This window comes from Polyodon spathula, chromosome 18 (genome assembly GCF_017654505.1).
Source record: "Polyodon spathula isolate WHYD16114869_AA chromosome 18, ASM1765450v1, whole genome shotgun sequence".
NCBI classification, from domain to species: Eukaryota; Metazoa; Chordata; class Actinopteri; order Acipenseriformes; family Polyodontidae; genus Polyodon; species Polyodon spathula.
This window is the reverse complement of record NC_054551.1, coordinates 295,094-309,779: the sequence shown is the minus strand read 5'-3', so window position 1 is coordinate 309,779 and position 14,686 is coordinate 295,094. Positions and strand designations below refer to the sequence as shown.

The 14,686-nt window shown below is 45.9% G+C and overlaps 3 protein-coding genes across 6 annotated transcripts in view; 2 read left to right on the top strand and 1 right to left on the bottom strand.

Moving 5' to 3' along the window:
- LOC121331132 (poly(A)-specific ribonuclease PARN-like) overlaps nt 1-467 on the top strand; it is a 12,038-nt gene extending 11,571 nt beyond the window's left edge. Inside the window, exon 22 of the mRNA XM_041278345.1 lies at nt 455-467. Coding sequence (XP_041134279.1) covers nt 455-467 — 13 coding nt within the window. The remainder of the gene's footprint in view (nt 1-454) is intronic.
- On the top strand, nt 222-4,824 carry eri2 (ERI1 exoribonuclease family member 2). Its single transcript, XM_041277708.1, has 9 exons — nt 222-769; nt 1,016-1,083; nt 1,255-1,335; nt 1,483-1,610; nt 1,815-1,971; nt 2,326-2,426; nt 2,597-2,678; nt 2,928-3,016; nt 3,218-4,824. Exons 1-9 carry the CDS (start codon nt 747-749, stop codon nt 4,529-4,531), a joined length of 2,043 nt encoding a protein of 680 aa, XP_041133642.1. The 5' UTR covers nt 222-746; the 3' UTR covers nt 4,532-4,824.
- Nucleotides 4,825-4,915: 91 nt separating this feature from the next.
- acsm3 (acyl-CoA synthetase medium chain family member 3) lies at nt 4,916-14,685 on the bottom strand. 4 transcript variants are annotated; one of them, XM_041277709.1, is made up of 14 exons: nt 14,454-14,679; nt 13,837-14,071; nt 13,151-13,361; nt 12,863-13,070; nt 12,551-12,694; nt 10,719-10,875; nt 10,324-10,403; nt 9,997-10,120; nt 7,846-7,926; nt 7,163-7,264; nt 6,150-6,277; nt 5,639-5,738; nt 5,430-5,549; nt 4,916-5,300 (listed from the first exon to the last, which is right to left on the bottom strand). In XM_041277709.1, the coding sequence occupies exons 2-14, from the start codon at nt 14,059-14,061 to the stop codon at nt 5,214-5,216; spliced, it is 1,767 nt and encodes a 588-aa protein (XP_041133643.1). In that variant the 5' UTR covers nt 14,062-14,071; nt 14,454-14,679; the 3' UTR covers nt 4,916-5,213. The 4 variants fall into 4 exon arrangements, with proteins under 4 accessions (XP_041133643.1, XP_041133644.1, XP_041133645.1 ...); XM_041277710.1 differs by lacking the exon at nt 14,454-14,679 and adding an exon at nt 14,316-14,424; XM_041277711.1 differs by lacking the exon at nt 7,846-7,926.
- Nucleotide 14,686: the final 1 nt, after the last annotated feature.

Here is a 14,686-nt window from a genome sequence, read left to right as displayed (position 1 = left end):
AGTATTTAACTATAATATGTTTTAAAAGGCTGTTGTGGATTAAGAAATGTTAAACATAAAATGTATCTTTAAACTGAGGCGCCCACAGGCGCTATGCAAATTAGCATTGCACTATTTCAGTTGATTCGCTAATTACATAGGCCAATCGGGAGCAGGTAATTACTGTTTTATCCAATCACAGAGTGACTGCAGAGTAAAAGCGTATTATATGAAGCGATTACAGAGCAGTTCTACTTCCCGCCACAGGGGGCAGCACCGGTGATTTAGGAGGGCGATTCAAATGCAAGGAGGGCTGAGGAAGCGAGTAAACAAACCGCTTATCAAAGCTAACCGTCAGCGTCATATATTTAACAGTTTACTTTGGAGGTAAGAAAGCAGCGTTTATAATCATGTGCAGCTCCAGCCCGACGATAGGGTTAATTATATTAATGCACAGGACGGTTTGTATCTGTAGTCGCCGAGACTAAACGAGATCGCGCTGCAAATGTGTGCGTGTGTGTAGCCGCGTAGAGCTAGCTAAAACATAGAAATAAATAAATACTATACGTTGCAATGGTTTATTAAGATACAATAAAATAACACATTTAAAAACAATGTGAATTCCATATATCCATTTGTCGTCTTCATGCAAAATCCGACTTTTTTTTTCTGGTGCAAATCTGATCAAGCCCTATGTTCATACTCCATCTCTGTCCCGCCTTTCGTTTATTATTTAGGGGGTTGAGTTCAAGCGAGGAAGCAGGAGAATGGCAACAAAAAAACTGGCGAAGTAAGAAGCGTGTTCATGTCTGTGCTTTTCTGCTTTCATTTCTACTCTCTGTGAGATTGTGGCAAAACGGTTGCGTGGCTGTGGACAGTAACTCTGAATCCGCTCTGTGCTAATCCGGTGCAGCCCTGCGCATTGCAGATATATTCATCTGCGGCTCTTCCACGCCACGAGTATTGTCAGATGATTACAGGACTCGTCTGTAGGGTGGTGTTTGACTGTGTGGTGAAGTGTTTGTGTATTTTCCAGGACACTGGGATTGATAAGGAGACGCAGTGGAGCCTCCAGTCCCTGCACTCTGAAGAGGAGCGGGGCAGGTAGGTTACCCTCGCGGGGCAGGGTTTAGGGTTTGCTGCACATCAGCAGCCCTTTCAGTCACCGTCAATGTAACCCTTCAATCTCTCTCTCTCTCTCTCTCTCTCTCTCTCTCTCTCTCTCTCTCTCTCTCTCTCTCTCTCTCTCTCTCTCTCTCTCTCTCCCCTTCACAGAGCAGTTCTTTTCATACCTCATTGTCATAGACTTTGAATCCACTTGCTGGAGAGAAAAAAATCACTACGGACAGGAAATCAGTAAGTGTGCCTGCATGGCAAAAAAAAAAAAAATTTAATTATACATCATTAACAGCTTCACCCAATACTGCTACAGTGGTCTACTTTCCAGACCGATGCATTGACTGTCAAGTAACTGACTCTTTTGTCTTGTTGTATTTTTATTAGTTGAATTCCCTGCAGTTTTGTTGAACACAACCAATGGGCAGATTGACTCTGAATTTCAAACCTATGTACAGCCACAAGAGCATCCGACCCTGTCCGAGTTCTGCACAGAGCTCACTGGAATCAAACAGGTAAGCACAGCATCACCACTCTGAAATACTGAGCCTGTCCCAGTTCTGCGCTGAATTAAGCTTCACTTCAGTCCACAGGCTTTTTTATGTTTCCTGTATTCAAGGTGTGCTGTCCACTCAGGCCACAGTGTTTGTCAGTCTCTGTGTGTATTAATAACTGGACCAGGCTGTATTTCATCACACCCTGACCCCCCTCTTTCTCAGAGTCAGGTTGAAGCCGGAGTCCCTCTCAGGATCTGCCTGTCTCAGTTTTCCCGTTGGCTTCAGAAGCTGCAGCAGGAGAAGAACGTGGTATTTGTTACAGACCTGTCTGGACTCTGTGCTCCCAGTGCTAAGCCATGCGCTTTCGTCACCTGGTCAGGTACTGTGCACAAGTCGGAACACACTCTCTGTCCTACACCTGGTGCTCTGTGTTTATTTTGATTCGCAGCTATGTGTTCTGACATTTATTAGAATAACATTGGTGGTTCTGGAATGCCCTTTAACACTTTCAGTAGGGGGCTGCTATCGAAATTACAAGAGCAGAGCAGCATGGAAACGAAGCTCCCATTGCATAGCAATTAAATACATTCCTGGTTTTGCTATGATTTTAGACACAGCTGAGCTTGTTACCTATACACAATGGGGCTGGTAGTAAAGCCTGGAATGGGTGACACTGCTATGCAGTAGGAGTCTTCTTCCCGTCCCTGGCTGATGTTCTGCTTTGTTTCTGCAGACTGGGATTTGGGAGTCTGCCTGCAGTACGAATGCAAGCGAAAGCAGCTCCGCAAGCCTCCGGTTTTAAACCGCTGGATCGATCTCAGAGCGACATACAAGGTAAGGGCTGGCAGGTTCTTATTGTGCAGTCTGGTGTACGCTTTATAGTCTGTGTGCTCTTTGCACTGAAGCCCATTCGGACGCCTATGTAGAATGCTGTTAGTGCTCTGTTTCATTAGTGCCCTGCTTCATTATGCATTATGCTGTTTGTATTTTTGATCCCACTCTAGCTGTTTTATAATCGAATGCCGAAAGGATTGAGTGGAGCTCTGCAGGACCTGGGCATTGAGTTTTGTGGACGGGAGCATTCAGGTGAATGAAATAAATATATCGTATCTGTTGCATCAAAATACTTTCTTCTGTATTTGAACACATTGCCTTGTATTGGATATGCTTGTTTATTCTTGTGTTTTTAAAGGTATGTTTTCTGAGTGATATTCAGATGAGTGAAATAAACCATAGTCTCTCTCGCAGTTCTACAGTACGTTATTGAAATGGTTTTGCTCCTTCGATAGTCTTGCTATCCACAGTATATCAACTAGCTGTCACTTTACCCCAAAGGTCTGGATGATGCCAGGAACACTGCCAGTCTGGCTTGGAGAATGATAACCGATGGCTGTGTGATGAAAGTCACCAAATCTCTGGACCGGGTGAGTGGTCTTTCGTGTGTCCAGATCCAGCCCCCTGCGAGTCACTGCACCTGAACTAAACAGTAGCCGACAGAGAGAACTGCATTCTAAAATGCTTTGTGAACCTCCCGCCCTCCTACTAACATACCCTGTGATCTCATAACCTGAAAATAAAACCAGAGACATGCGACTCTAAACTTGTAAATGGCATTGTTACAACAGGCACCCCCGAAGACGACCCCGCCTGTCAGGCCTCTTGCGTTGAATGCTGACGTTGCCAGCGTGTCTAAAAGCACCGACAGTTGTAAGGCATACAGAAGAAACGGCATGGCCAGGAGCAGCAAGCAGGAGCAAGCAGGAAACGGAGACACAGTGCCCAGTGCCAGTAAAATAAAGAAGCTGGGGACAGATGCCCTGCAAACCACACTGCAGGCTCCCAGGCAGCAAGCCAGCGCAACCGGCTGTCAGTACCGAAGCCTGGTGTCTCCAAAGACCCTGCTTAATGGACTGTCTGCTCCTGGAGCCTGGGGGAGACTCGCACAACCAGTGACTACTCCACAGGCCCAGGCGCGGGGATCACCGGTCACTGCCGAAAGCCCCTCCCTCTCCACACGAAGCCTGGTCCTGGTTGCCACCACAGTGGATTCTGTTACGAGTATATCGAGTTTGGACTTGAGCACTGCTTGTGACTCTGGGACACTGCTGGCTGACTGGGAGGACGGCGCAATACTGCCTGAAATGGAGGAGCAGAGTTCCTATGATGCAGTGACTCTGGAGCAGGAGGAGGCGGGCTGGGGAATGGCGATGCCTGCAGGCACGGCGGGTCTAACCGCGGATGTGTCAAATTGTACAGAGGAGTTCAAGAACGATGGGCCTGCTGTGTGTTTAAAATCCCATCTGCTCAATCCCTCTGAGTGTAAAAGCTGCAACATTGCGGTGTATTCGGGAGAGGATGCAGGGGCGCGCTTTTCAATGGGAGGGGGCACTGGGGCGCGCTCTTCGGGCAGCATTGCTTTTAAGGCTCCTGCAGCAGCAGCAGCAGCAAAAAGCACCGCTGGGGCAAACCGGGCCAGAATAAACCCCCCCAGCTCGAGTTCATTCTCAACAGCCAGACCCAGGCCTCTCGGGGGTGAGAAATCCACACGATCGAGCCTCTATTTCCCAAAGAGCAACCCCTCCTTCACCATTCGTGCAGACAAAGAGGCTTCGCTCTGCAGCCGCTCCGGATTGTCCTCTGGCGGCTTGGTCCTCTCTGCCACGGTTAACTGGACGTCCTTACCGCCGTCCCACGTGGGAAAGGTTACCCCCCCGCTGTGCCAGTGCGGCCGTAGAGCCAAGAAGCTCAGCGTCTCCAATGGGGGTCCCAATCATGGCAAGGGCTTCTACTGCTGTCCTGTCGGGAAGCGGGGCTGTGGGTATTTCAAATGGGAGTCTGTGCTGCTTAAAGAGAAGTCTAGAGCCAGTTTCAGTCCTTCTGGGAGTCTCGCATCCTTCCAGAGCAGTAACCTGGCTCTCAGACCCTCTTTGAGAAGTTAATGCAGCAATCGTGTTCTTCAAACAGTCTATAGGAGTGTGTAACCAGGGACAGTCTCTCTCTGAGCATCTGTCGTGTGCATGCTCAGTTCGCTCTACTGCCACCCTCAGTGGTGGTACAGATGTTGCTAATTGGGCTAATGCATGAAGGCTATTTTATTTGAATTGTAACAAACACATTTTAAATCTTTTTAAAATGTTTAATCAGAAGAATATGTAATGTTGTTTTAATTTAACTTATTAACATGCAAGAAAGATGTAGGGTTACACTCTGTTCTCTGTACATATTATTTTTGTAATAAAATTTTTGTAAATAAATCTATTGCATTTTTTTTTTTGTCGACCAATGGAAGGCATTAGAACTTCATTAAACACACACAAGTATGATTTGGTTTGATTGTAAATGTATTTCAGAGCTCAGTTAAAAATAATATTTTGGTACAAAATCAGCTGTTTCCACTGTGATCACTGTGTCAAATCACAAGAAAACAGAGCAGAGGAAAGACAAGGCCCATGGCGTTCTGAGTCTGAGCATTTTAGACTTACAGAGGGGAGGAAGGCTTCCTTTAGAGTTACAGATATAAACACAGCCAGCATATATACTACAGGCTTTTTGTACTGTGAACATACACAGTCTTGTGAAGTATAAATTGTCAGACAGGACTCTCTTAGATCTAGGGCACTTCTATGTTCTTCCCCATTCTTTGTTCCTCAGTTCAACTCTTCTGATTTTGCCACTGATTGTCTTGGGCAAGCTTTCCACAAATTCGATCTGGTAAAAGAGAGAAGAAAAAAAAAAAAACACGTTTGGGGTTAGCAGTACAGACAAAGAGGAAGCATAACATTGTACAATTATACAGGTAGTGACTGCTGGCTCATTGAAATGCTTGTAAGGAGTCACCTTCCGTGGGTATTTGTAGGGAGCTGTGACTTGCTTCACGTGGTTCTGTAGCGCTACAGCAAGGCTCTGTGGGTCTTGGTGTTGATAGTGAGGAGTCAGAACAACAAAGGCCTTCACAACCTGCCGAGGAAATGCAAGAGAGCGCCCCTGACGTCACTCAGAACCTCCAGGAAAACAAACTGGAAAGTTTAAGACAGGAGAAGTGGTACCTCTCCCCGGACTGCGTCAGGACTGCTAACGACAGCCGACTCTGCCACTGCTGGGTGTTCTATCAGCGCGCTTTCCACCTCAAAGGGGCCGATGCGGTACCTGGGGAGGGGTTCCCAGCTTACAGTTACCTTACAGCTCCATGTTCACAGAGACTGATCAGGCTGTTACCTGTCTCAGCAGGACTACACTTCCCAGAATGCACTGGGGTGTGCATTCAAGTGCCTGAATTGTTTAAATGCTTGTTATTAGTTTTGTAACACTGGTCCTATTCACAAAGTTTAAAGTCAAAAGTTAAAGTCCTTGAAAGTTATACAAAAAAAAATATATATATATATATATATATATGCAGTTTCATTTTCATGCAACTGTTATACAAAGCACAGATTTTGTCCCACTTTGATTATAAATCCGTCCATTTACTCCAATGTTGATCAATATTTTTAGGAGGCGTGTTTGCCAAGTGGTTTAAAGGAAAGCCACCAGGTACTGTATATAACATAAATACCTTACCCTGCAGATAGAATGACATCATCAGATCTTCCCACAAACCAGAAGTAGCCGTCCTGGTCCGTCACCCCCCTGTCTCCAGTGAGGAAGAAATCCCCCCGATAGCAAAGCTCCGTGCGCTCAGGATCATCCTGCCTGAGGCAGAGGGCCCAGAGTTAGTGGAAACACAGCTTCATACCATACAGAATAACACACAGGAGGCTGGCAGTCAAGGGAAAAGAATTTGCCCTGGAAAAAGGCGTCTGCTAAGAAATAATACATTGACAAGTTTATGCAAAAAAAGTAATTTATTGGACATAGTACAGGTCAAAGGTCAGGGCCTTGCCTGTACTTTTAAATACAATACATGACTATTTTTGTATAAACTTGTCAATTTAGCTAATTCTTTTTACTGCCATATTTCAACGTGTTCAGTGTGCAGGTCTAGTGCAGATCACTGATTTATAAACTATTCAGTTCTAGTGCAGGTCTATGATTTATAAACTATTCAGTTCTAGTGCAGGTCTATGATTTATAAACTATTCAGATCTATTGCAGATCACTGATTTATAAACTATTCAGTTTTAGTGCAGGTCTATGATTTCCGAACTGTTGGTGAGCTGCACACCTGTGCTACGCTACCTGTTGGACGCTGTTGTTTAAGGAGCACTAAATTGCTACTTGAGATTCTCAGATAAAAAATAATCAATGAGGTGAGGAAAACACTCACATTGTTTTCATTGTGTGTTTCTGTTTATACCACACATAGGAATCTTGAATTCAATTAACAAGTCCAAATATTTGCCATTGAACTTAAAGCTTCTTTTAGCATTTCTAGGTGATAGATCATTTATTTTAGTTCTATGGATTAAACATTGCTCTGAATTCAAAGCTTGGTGGAGTCGCTATTGTGACATCACACTGCTGCAAGCTGGCCATTGAAATATGAAAAATAAATTTGCTTTTGAAAACCCAAACGCATGGTATAAAACACAGTTAATATGCTTCAAGAAAAATAATTGAATGCATGGCTGTACAGTGTATCCAGAGAAGAGGTCAAACGGCCTGTTGGGTTTCACTCGGATTGCGATGTCTCCTTCCTGTCCTGCTGGAAGAGGGCTGCAGTTCTCATCTATAATCTGAAACGCACAGCTTTTACCGAACATGGGAAATACACAAACAAAGTGCACTTCATATATCCTGTTTAAAACGTATAACAAAAAGGGCAAAGATTGTGAACATGCTCACTACAGTGGAAATGTGTCGTCAATTCTGGGAAGTTACACTGCCTTTTTCCACTGTTCTGCAAGGATAGGCTTGACTTACTACATTTACTAGAGTCCTACAATTATACCAGAATCACATTTACTAGAGTTCTACAATTATACCAGAATCACATTTACCAGAGTCCTACAATTATACCAGAATCACATTTACTAGAGTCCTACAATTATATCAGAATCACGTTTACTAGAGTTCTACAATTATACCAGAATCACATTTACCAGAGTCCTACAATTATACCAGAATCACATTTACTAGAGTCCTACAATTATACCAGAATCACATTCCTACAATTATATCACATTTCCTCATTACACTTATATAACATTGATTTTCTGAGTGTACATCCCTTAACTGGGGCAATTTATATCACAGAAAGTGGAAAATCCAGGCCATTAGCAATTAGCAGGCTGACTTCAGCACAGTAACTGCTAACCTGCACATCGTACGCTGGTGACGGCTTCCCCATTGATCCAGGCTTGATTCTCATCCCTTTGAAAGTGCCACAAATGAGAACCTGGGACAGTACACATTGGAAGAGGTTATCTGCTTGTCTTGCTGTATGGAGCTGCAGTGCTCTTGTTGTTGTTGTGTGGAGTGCTGCAGTGCTCTTGTTGTTGTTGTGTGGAGTGCTGCAGTGCTCTTGTTAAAGTGTGGAGTGCTGCAGTGCTCTTGTTGATGTTGTGTGGAGTGCTGCAGTGCTCTTGTTGTTGTTGTGTGGTGCTGCAGTGCTCTTGTTGTTGTTGTGTGGAGTGCTGCAGTGCTCTTGTTGTTGTTGTGTGGTGCTGCAGTGCTCTTGTAGTTGTTGTGTGGTGCTGCAGTGCTCTTGTTGTTGTGTGGAGTGCTGCAGTGCTCTTATTGATGTGTGGAGTGCTGCAGTGCTCTTGTTGATGTTGTGTGGAGTGCTGCAGTGCTCTTGTTGTTGTGTGGAGTGCTGCAGTGCTCTTGTTGTTGTTGTGTGGTGCTGCAGTGCTCTTGTTGATGTGTGGAGTGCTGCAGTGCTCTTGTTGTTGTTGTGTGGAGTGCTGCAGTGCTCTTGTTGTTGTTGTGTGGAGTGCTGCAGTGCTCTTGTTGATGTGTGGAGTGCTCCAGTGCTCTTGTTGTTGTTGTGTGGTGCTGCAGTGCTCTTGTTGTTGTTGTGTGGAGTGCTGCAGTGCTCTTGTTGTGTGGAGTGCTGCAGTGCTCTTGTTGTTGTGTGTGGTGCTGCAGTGCTCTTGTTGTTGTTGTTGTTGTGTGGAGTGCTGCGGTGCTCTTGTTGTGTGAAGTGCTGCAATGCTGTTGTTGTTGTGTGGAGTGCTGCAGTGCTCTTGTTGTTGTGTGGAGTGCTGCAGTGCTCTTGTTGTTGTTGTGTGGTGCTGCAGTGCTCTTGTTGTTGTTGTGTGGAGTGCTGCAGTGCTGTTGTTGTTGTGTGGAGTGCTGCAGTGCTCTTGTTGTTGTTGTGTGGTGCTGCAGTGCTCTTGTTGTTGTTGTGTGGTGCTGCAGTGCTCTTGTTGTTGTTGTGTGGTGCTGCAGTGCTCTTGTTGTTGTTGTGTGGATTGCTGCAGTGCTCTTGTTGTTGTTGTGTGGTGCTGCAGTGCTCTTGTTGATGTGTGTGGTGCTGCAGTGCTCTTGTTGGAGTGTGGAGTGCTGCAGTGCTCTTGTTGTTGTGTGGAGTGCTGCAGTGCTCTTGTTGTTGTTGTGTGGAGTGCTGCAGTGCTCTTGTTGTGTGGAGTGCTGCAGTGCTCTTGTTGTTGTTGTGTGGTGCTGCAGTGCTCTTGTTGATGTGTGTGGTGCTGCAGTGCTCTTGTTGTTGTGTGGAGTGCTGCAGTGCTCTTGTTGTTGTGTGGAGTGCTGCAGTGCTCTTGTTGTTGTTGTGTGGAGTGCTGCAGTGCTCTTGTTGTTGTGTGGAGTGCTGCAGTGCTCTTGTTGTTGTTGTGTGGAGTGCTGCAGTGCTCTTGTTGTTGTGTGGAGTGCTGCAGTGCTCTTGTTGTTGTTGTGTGGTGCTGCAGTGCTCTTGTTGATGTGTGGAGTGCTCCAGTGTTCTTGTTGAAGTGTGGAGTGCTGCAGTGGTCTTGTTGTTGTTGTGTGGAGTGCTGCAGTGCTCTTGTTGTTGTTGTGTGGAGTGCTGCAGTGCTCTTGTTGTTGTTGTGTGGTGCTGCAGTGCTCTTGTTGATGTGTGGAGTGCTCCAGTGCTCTTGTTGAAGTGTGGAGTGCTGCAGTGCTCTTGTTGTTGTTGTGTGGTGCTGCAGTGCTCTTGTTGTTGTTGTGTGGAGTGCTGCAGTGCTCTTGTTGTTGTTGTGTGGTGCTGCAGTGCTCTTGTTGATGTGTGGAGTGCTCCAGTGCTCTTGTTGAAGTGTGGAGTGCTGCAGTGCTCTTGTTGTTGTTGTGTGGTGCTGCAGTGCTCTTGTTGTTGTTGTGTGGAGTGCTGCAGTGCTCTTGTTGTTGTTGTGTGGTGCTGCAGTGCACTTGTTGGAGTGTGGAGTGCTGCAGTGCTCTTGTTGTTGTGTGGAGTGCTGCAGTGCTCTTGTTGTTGTTGTGTGGTGCTGCAGTGCTCTTGTTGAAGTGTGGAGTGCTGCAATGCTCTTCGGTGTTGCATGTTGACACTTACCGTCTCCGTTTGCCCGTATCCTTCATAGATTTCAAGGCCGGTCTTGTGTTTCCACTGCTGCATCACTTCCGGATTCATGGGCTCGCCGGCACTCACACAGTGCTGAAGGCTTTTAAACCGGTACCTGGTACACGGAGGCACACAGATTTGAGATTTGAGAAGGATGAGTACTAAGATGATATTTCCAATGTGCCTCATAAGGCAAGCCGCATGGGACACTAAACGAATGAAATGCATGTGTGGTTGTCTAGTCAGTCACTGTGCTTGCCAGTGTGAGAGCTCTAGTTAGTCAGTGACAGCGGGGCAGACAGTCAGTGTGTGCTTCACCTGGCCAGGTCCTCCTGCACAAGCATCCGGTATACAGTGGGGGCCGAGCAGAATGTGCTTATCTGGAATCTGGACAAAGTCTATTGGAATGAAAAGAAACACAAGAGTAAAGAAAAAGACTATGAAAACAAACACATACTATACAATAATAAAATGCACATACATAAATAGCCATCATGTGTTCTGTACGTTTGAACTACATTTAACTAAAAATAAATAAGGATTTATATTTATTCTCTTACTCTTTGACACTTTTATACTGGTCCCTGGCTCCTAACATAGCCCGCCACTTAAAATCAGACATGTAATTTTTGTTGTCCAAGTCCTGATCTAAAACACCAGGAGGATATTTCTTTAAAACAGCAGGCTGTGTGCATTTCTATGTGCAGTGTTACCTCTAAAACAGTGGTGGCTTCGAAGCGTGGCATGTGATGCACGAACACGCAGGCTCCCTGGATCCAGGGGGCGAACACGCTGCTCCAGGCAGACTTGGCCCAGCCAGTATCGGAGGTGTTCCACATAACAGACCCCGGGCTCAGGTCCAGCCAGTACCTGCACCAGCATGAACATAGTGAAGCACTGATCCCAATGAAACAGGGCACAGTGAAGCACTGATCCCAATGAAACAGGGCACAGTGAAGCACTGATCCCAATGAAACAGGGCACAGTGAAGCACTGATCCCAATGAAACAGGGCACAGTGAAGCACTGATCCCAATGAAACAGGACACAGTGAAGCACTGATCACAATGAAACAGGGCACAGTGAAGCACTGAACGCAATGAAACAGGGCACAGTGAAGCACTGATCCCAATGAAACAGGGCACAGTGAAGCACTGATCCCAATGAAACAGGGCACAGTGAAGCACTGATCCCAATGAAACAGGGCACAGTGAAGCACTGATCCCAATGAAACAGGACACAGTGAAGCACTGATCACAATGAAACAGGGCACAGTGAAGCACTGAACTCAATGAAACAGGACACAGTGAAGCACTGAACCCAATGAAACAGGGCACAGTGACGCACTGATCCCAATGAAACAGGGCACAGTGAAGCACTGATCCCAATGAAACAGGGCACAGTGAAGCACTGATCCCAATGAAACAGGGCACAGTGAAGCACTGATCCCAATGAAACAGGGCACAGTGAAGCACTGATCCCAATGAAACAGGGCACAGTGAAGCACTGATCCCAATGAAACAGGGCACAGTGAAGCACTGATCCCAATGAAACAGGGCACAGTGAAGCACTGATCCCAATGAAACAGGGCACAGTGAAGCACTGATCCCAATGAAACAGGGCACAGTGAAGCACTGATCACAATGAAACAGGGCACAGTGAAGCACTGAACACAATGAAACAGGGCACAGTGAAGCACTGAACACAATGAAACAGGGCACAGTGAAGCACTGAACACAATGAAACAGGGCACAGTGAAGCACTGAACACAATGAAACAAGGCACAGTGAAGCACTGATCACAATGAAAAAAGACACAGTGAAGCACTGATCACAATGAAACAGGACACAGTGAAGCACTGATCACAATGAAACAGGACACAGTGAAGCACTGATCACAATGAAACAGGACACAGTGAAGCACTGATCACAATGAAACAGGACACAGTGAAGCACTGATCACAATGAAACAGGACACAGTGAAGCACTGATCACAATGAAACAAGGCACAGTGAAGCACTGATCACAATGAAAAAAGACACAGTGAAGCACTGATCACAATGAAAGAGATTGCCAGTGGAAACAGAACAGAGTGAAGCACTGATCACAGTGAAAGAGATTGCCAGTGGAAACAGAACAGAGTGAAGCACTGATCACAATGAAAGCCAGTGGAAACGTGCCTCACTCCAGTTTCTATTAGTATTTTTAACAATAACACACTGTGTCAGCATGCATGCAGCTCTCACCACACCAGGCAGCGATAAAAGAACTTGTACATACATTGGTGTGCAGGAAAACTGGAGCTAGACTGTGTTCCCATCTTCCCCTCTTGTGCAATTATAATGTAATCAGCAAAACAGCCAACTCAAGGTCCTGCACACAGCAGTGATAAAGCCTTTGTTTGTGATGACAGCTTATTTACGAGAAAATAAGTCTAACAGCTGAGCATACTGGAAATGGACACACTGGAGTATGGTAAACGGAATAATACATCCCTTTAAACTGCGATTTTTCATTTTTTTAATTTCTCCTATCTCTGCACAGCACCTGCCATTGACGGCCAGCCCGACTCCAAAGCTACAGTGGCTGTGTTGGGTCATTTTCGGAGAGCCTGTGGTTCCGCTGGTAAAGAAGATGGTCATCGGATCACTGCTCTTAGTCTTCACACAGGTGTGGTCGCTTGATACAGCCCTTGAAAGAGTAAAGCAGATACAGTTGTTAGCATTCTTATCGTCATGGCAATAACCATTTGGAACACCCACGCCTTCTAGAATCTCTGCTGTAAGTGAATTTGTTGTGATCTTATTGCTGTAAGGGAAGGCACAATAGGTCAACCCCACCCCTGACCGGCTGTTTTACTTTGACAGCTCTGTGAAGTTCAGCCAGCCTTCTCTTCTCTGCTGTGATACCAGCAGCTTGGCTTTCAGGAAGGGGCACTCCGCTGCCACGGCGTCTACGAGAGGGGCCAGGCTCTCATCTGTGACAATGCATCTGGCGCTGGAGCTGAGGAGCCTGTGAAGGATGTCCTTGGCAGTGAGCTGGGCGGTCCCAGGGATGAGGACAGTCCCTGTGGAGAAGAGCATTACGTAGAGGTCAGAGCTCAAAGACCCGGCGAGGGAGTCGTGGCCACGGCAACACAACACCTACCTGTCCTCAAACAGGCCACGTTCACAAGCCACCACTCCGGCACTCTGGGTAGGATGAGGAGAAGCCTGTCTCTGGGCTGTAGGTCACAAGCTCCCGCCAGGATATTCGCTGCTCTCCTGGAACGCACCCCGAGTTCCTCAAAGCTCCATTTGATTTCTTCTCCGGCATTGTTCACCCACCACAGGGCAGGGTTTGATGGCCTCTCCCCATCCTTTAAAAGGAGTAAACACAAGTCTGAGCAGGACTACACACGCTCTGCAATACAGCCTGTCCGAAACATGGTGCTAACCCTGTTACTTTCAATCTTCTGATTTAGCTAACAGCAGTAAGAGCTATTAAAGCAATCTCACCTTCGAATTTACAACTCATTGATTTTATTAAGTTTGAGAAAGTATTTGAACGCATTTGGTTTGTATGGAGTTTGCTTATCATTTTGGTTCCTGGTTTATTGGTGTCCTGGTTGAATCACTCAATCAGGTGACCTATACGACTGGGAAATGCCAGAGGCTGCTGGGAGATGTACTTTCGGAGATTTGTCAGCCTCTGTAAGTAGAGCTATGATTGTACCTCCTGTGAGTCACGTGACAGAGATCCTGCCATTATTCTAAAACAGCAGAAATCAGATAAGCAGCATAACTAGTGCACTCTGTAACATGAAGCATTAACACATCTCAAACGATCTGCACCTTCTCCCTCTCAGCCCATCTGTCCAGCACATCCTTCGCAAAGTTGAAATACTCGGGCGCCTCTGGTCTGTACAGCTGACGGAGGCTTTCATAGTCTTGAAAGTTTTGAGGTGCACAGGACTGGAACCCAGCGAGTCTGTGGAATTTCCTTCCACACGTGTGAGGTGATCCCAGCCTCCTAACGGACAGCTTCAGCAGGTGGAGCGAAGCAGCCAGCGTGTTCATTGCTCACTGCCTGGGAGAATGCAATACAAGTAGGGTTATCACATGGCTCCGTGTACACTGGGTCAGAATGGGACAGTTCAGAGCCTTAACTGTCCCGCTGAACGCAGAGCCACATGGTCACCTTAATCGAAGTTTATCACAAAGGTCACGTTTAAAACTACTATATTTATACTTCATGTGCTTTTTCTCTTTTAAAAAGCGTGCTTCAGTGACACGTCGACGCGATGTGCACGCAGTTCAAATGTTTTACTTACTGTTTACATGTAACTTTGTAAGAAGATTAGTTCACATTTTTACAGCTCGCACAACAGCAAGTAAAGTTATCTTCAGTGAAAGTTGTAGTATTTAAAAGCTCTTGAAAAAAAAAAAAAAAAACCCGAGACGTGTCTTACCCCTCGGCTAACGATTTTCAGATTGAAGAACTGGATAGACATTGGCTGTACGACTAGCCAACAACCCAAACCAACCACTTGTTTCTTTAAAGATAATGTATATGTTCTCCACTAAACGGTGCTTAAATAATAATGTATAATGTTCTGACGTTACTGTTTAAGATGTACAATATATACGAAAGAAAGGCAGAGTTATTATAACATTACACGCAGCGGCCACTGGGCCCTGGCTT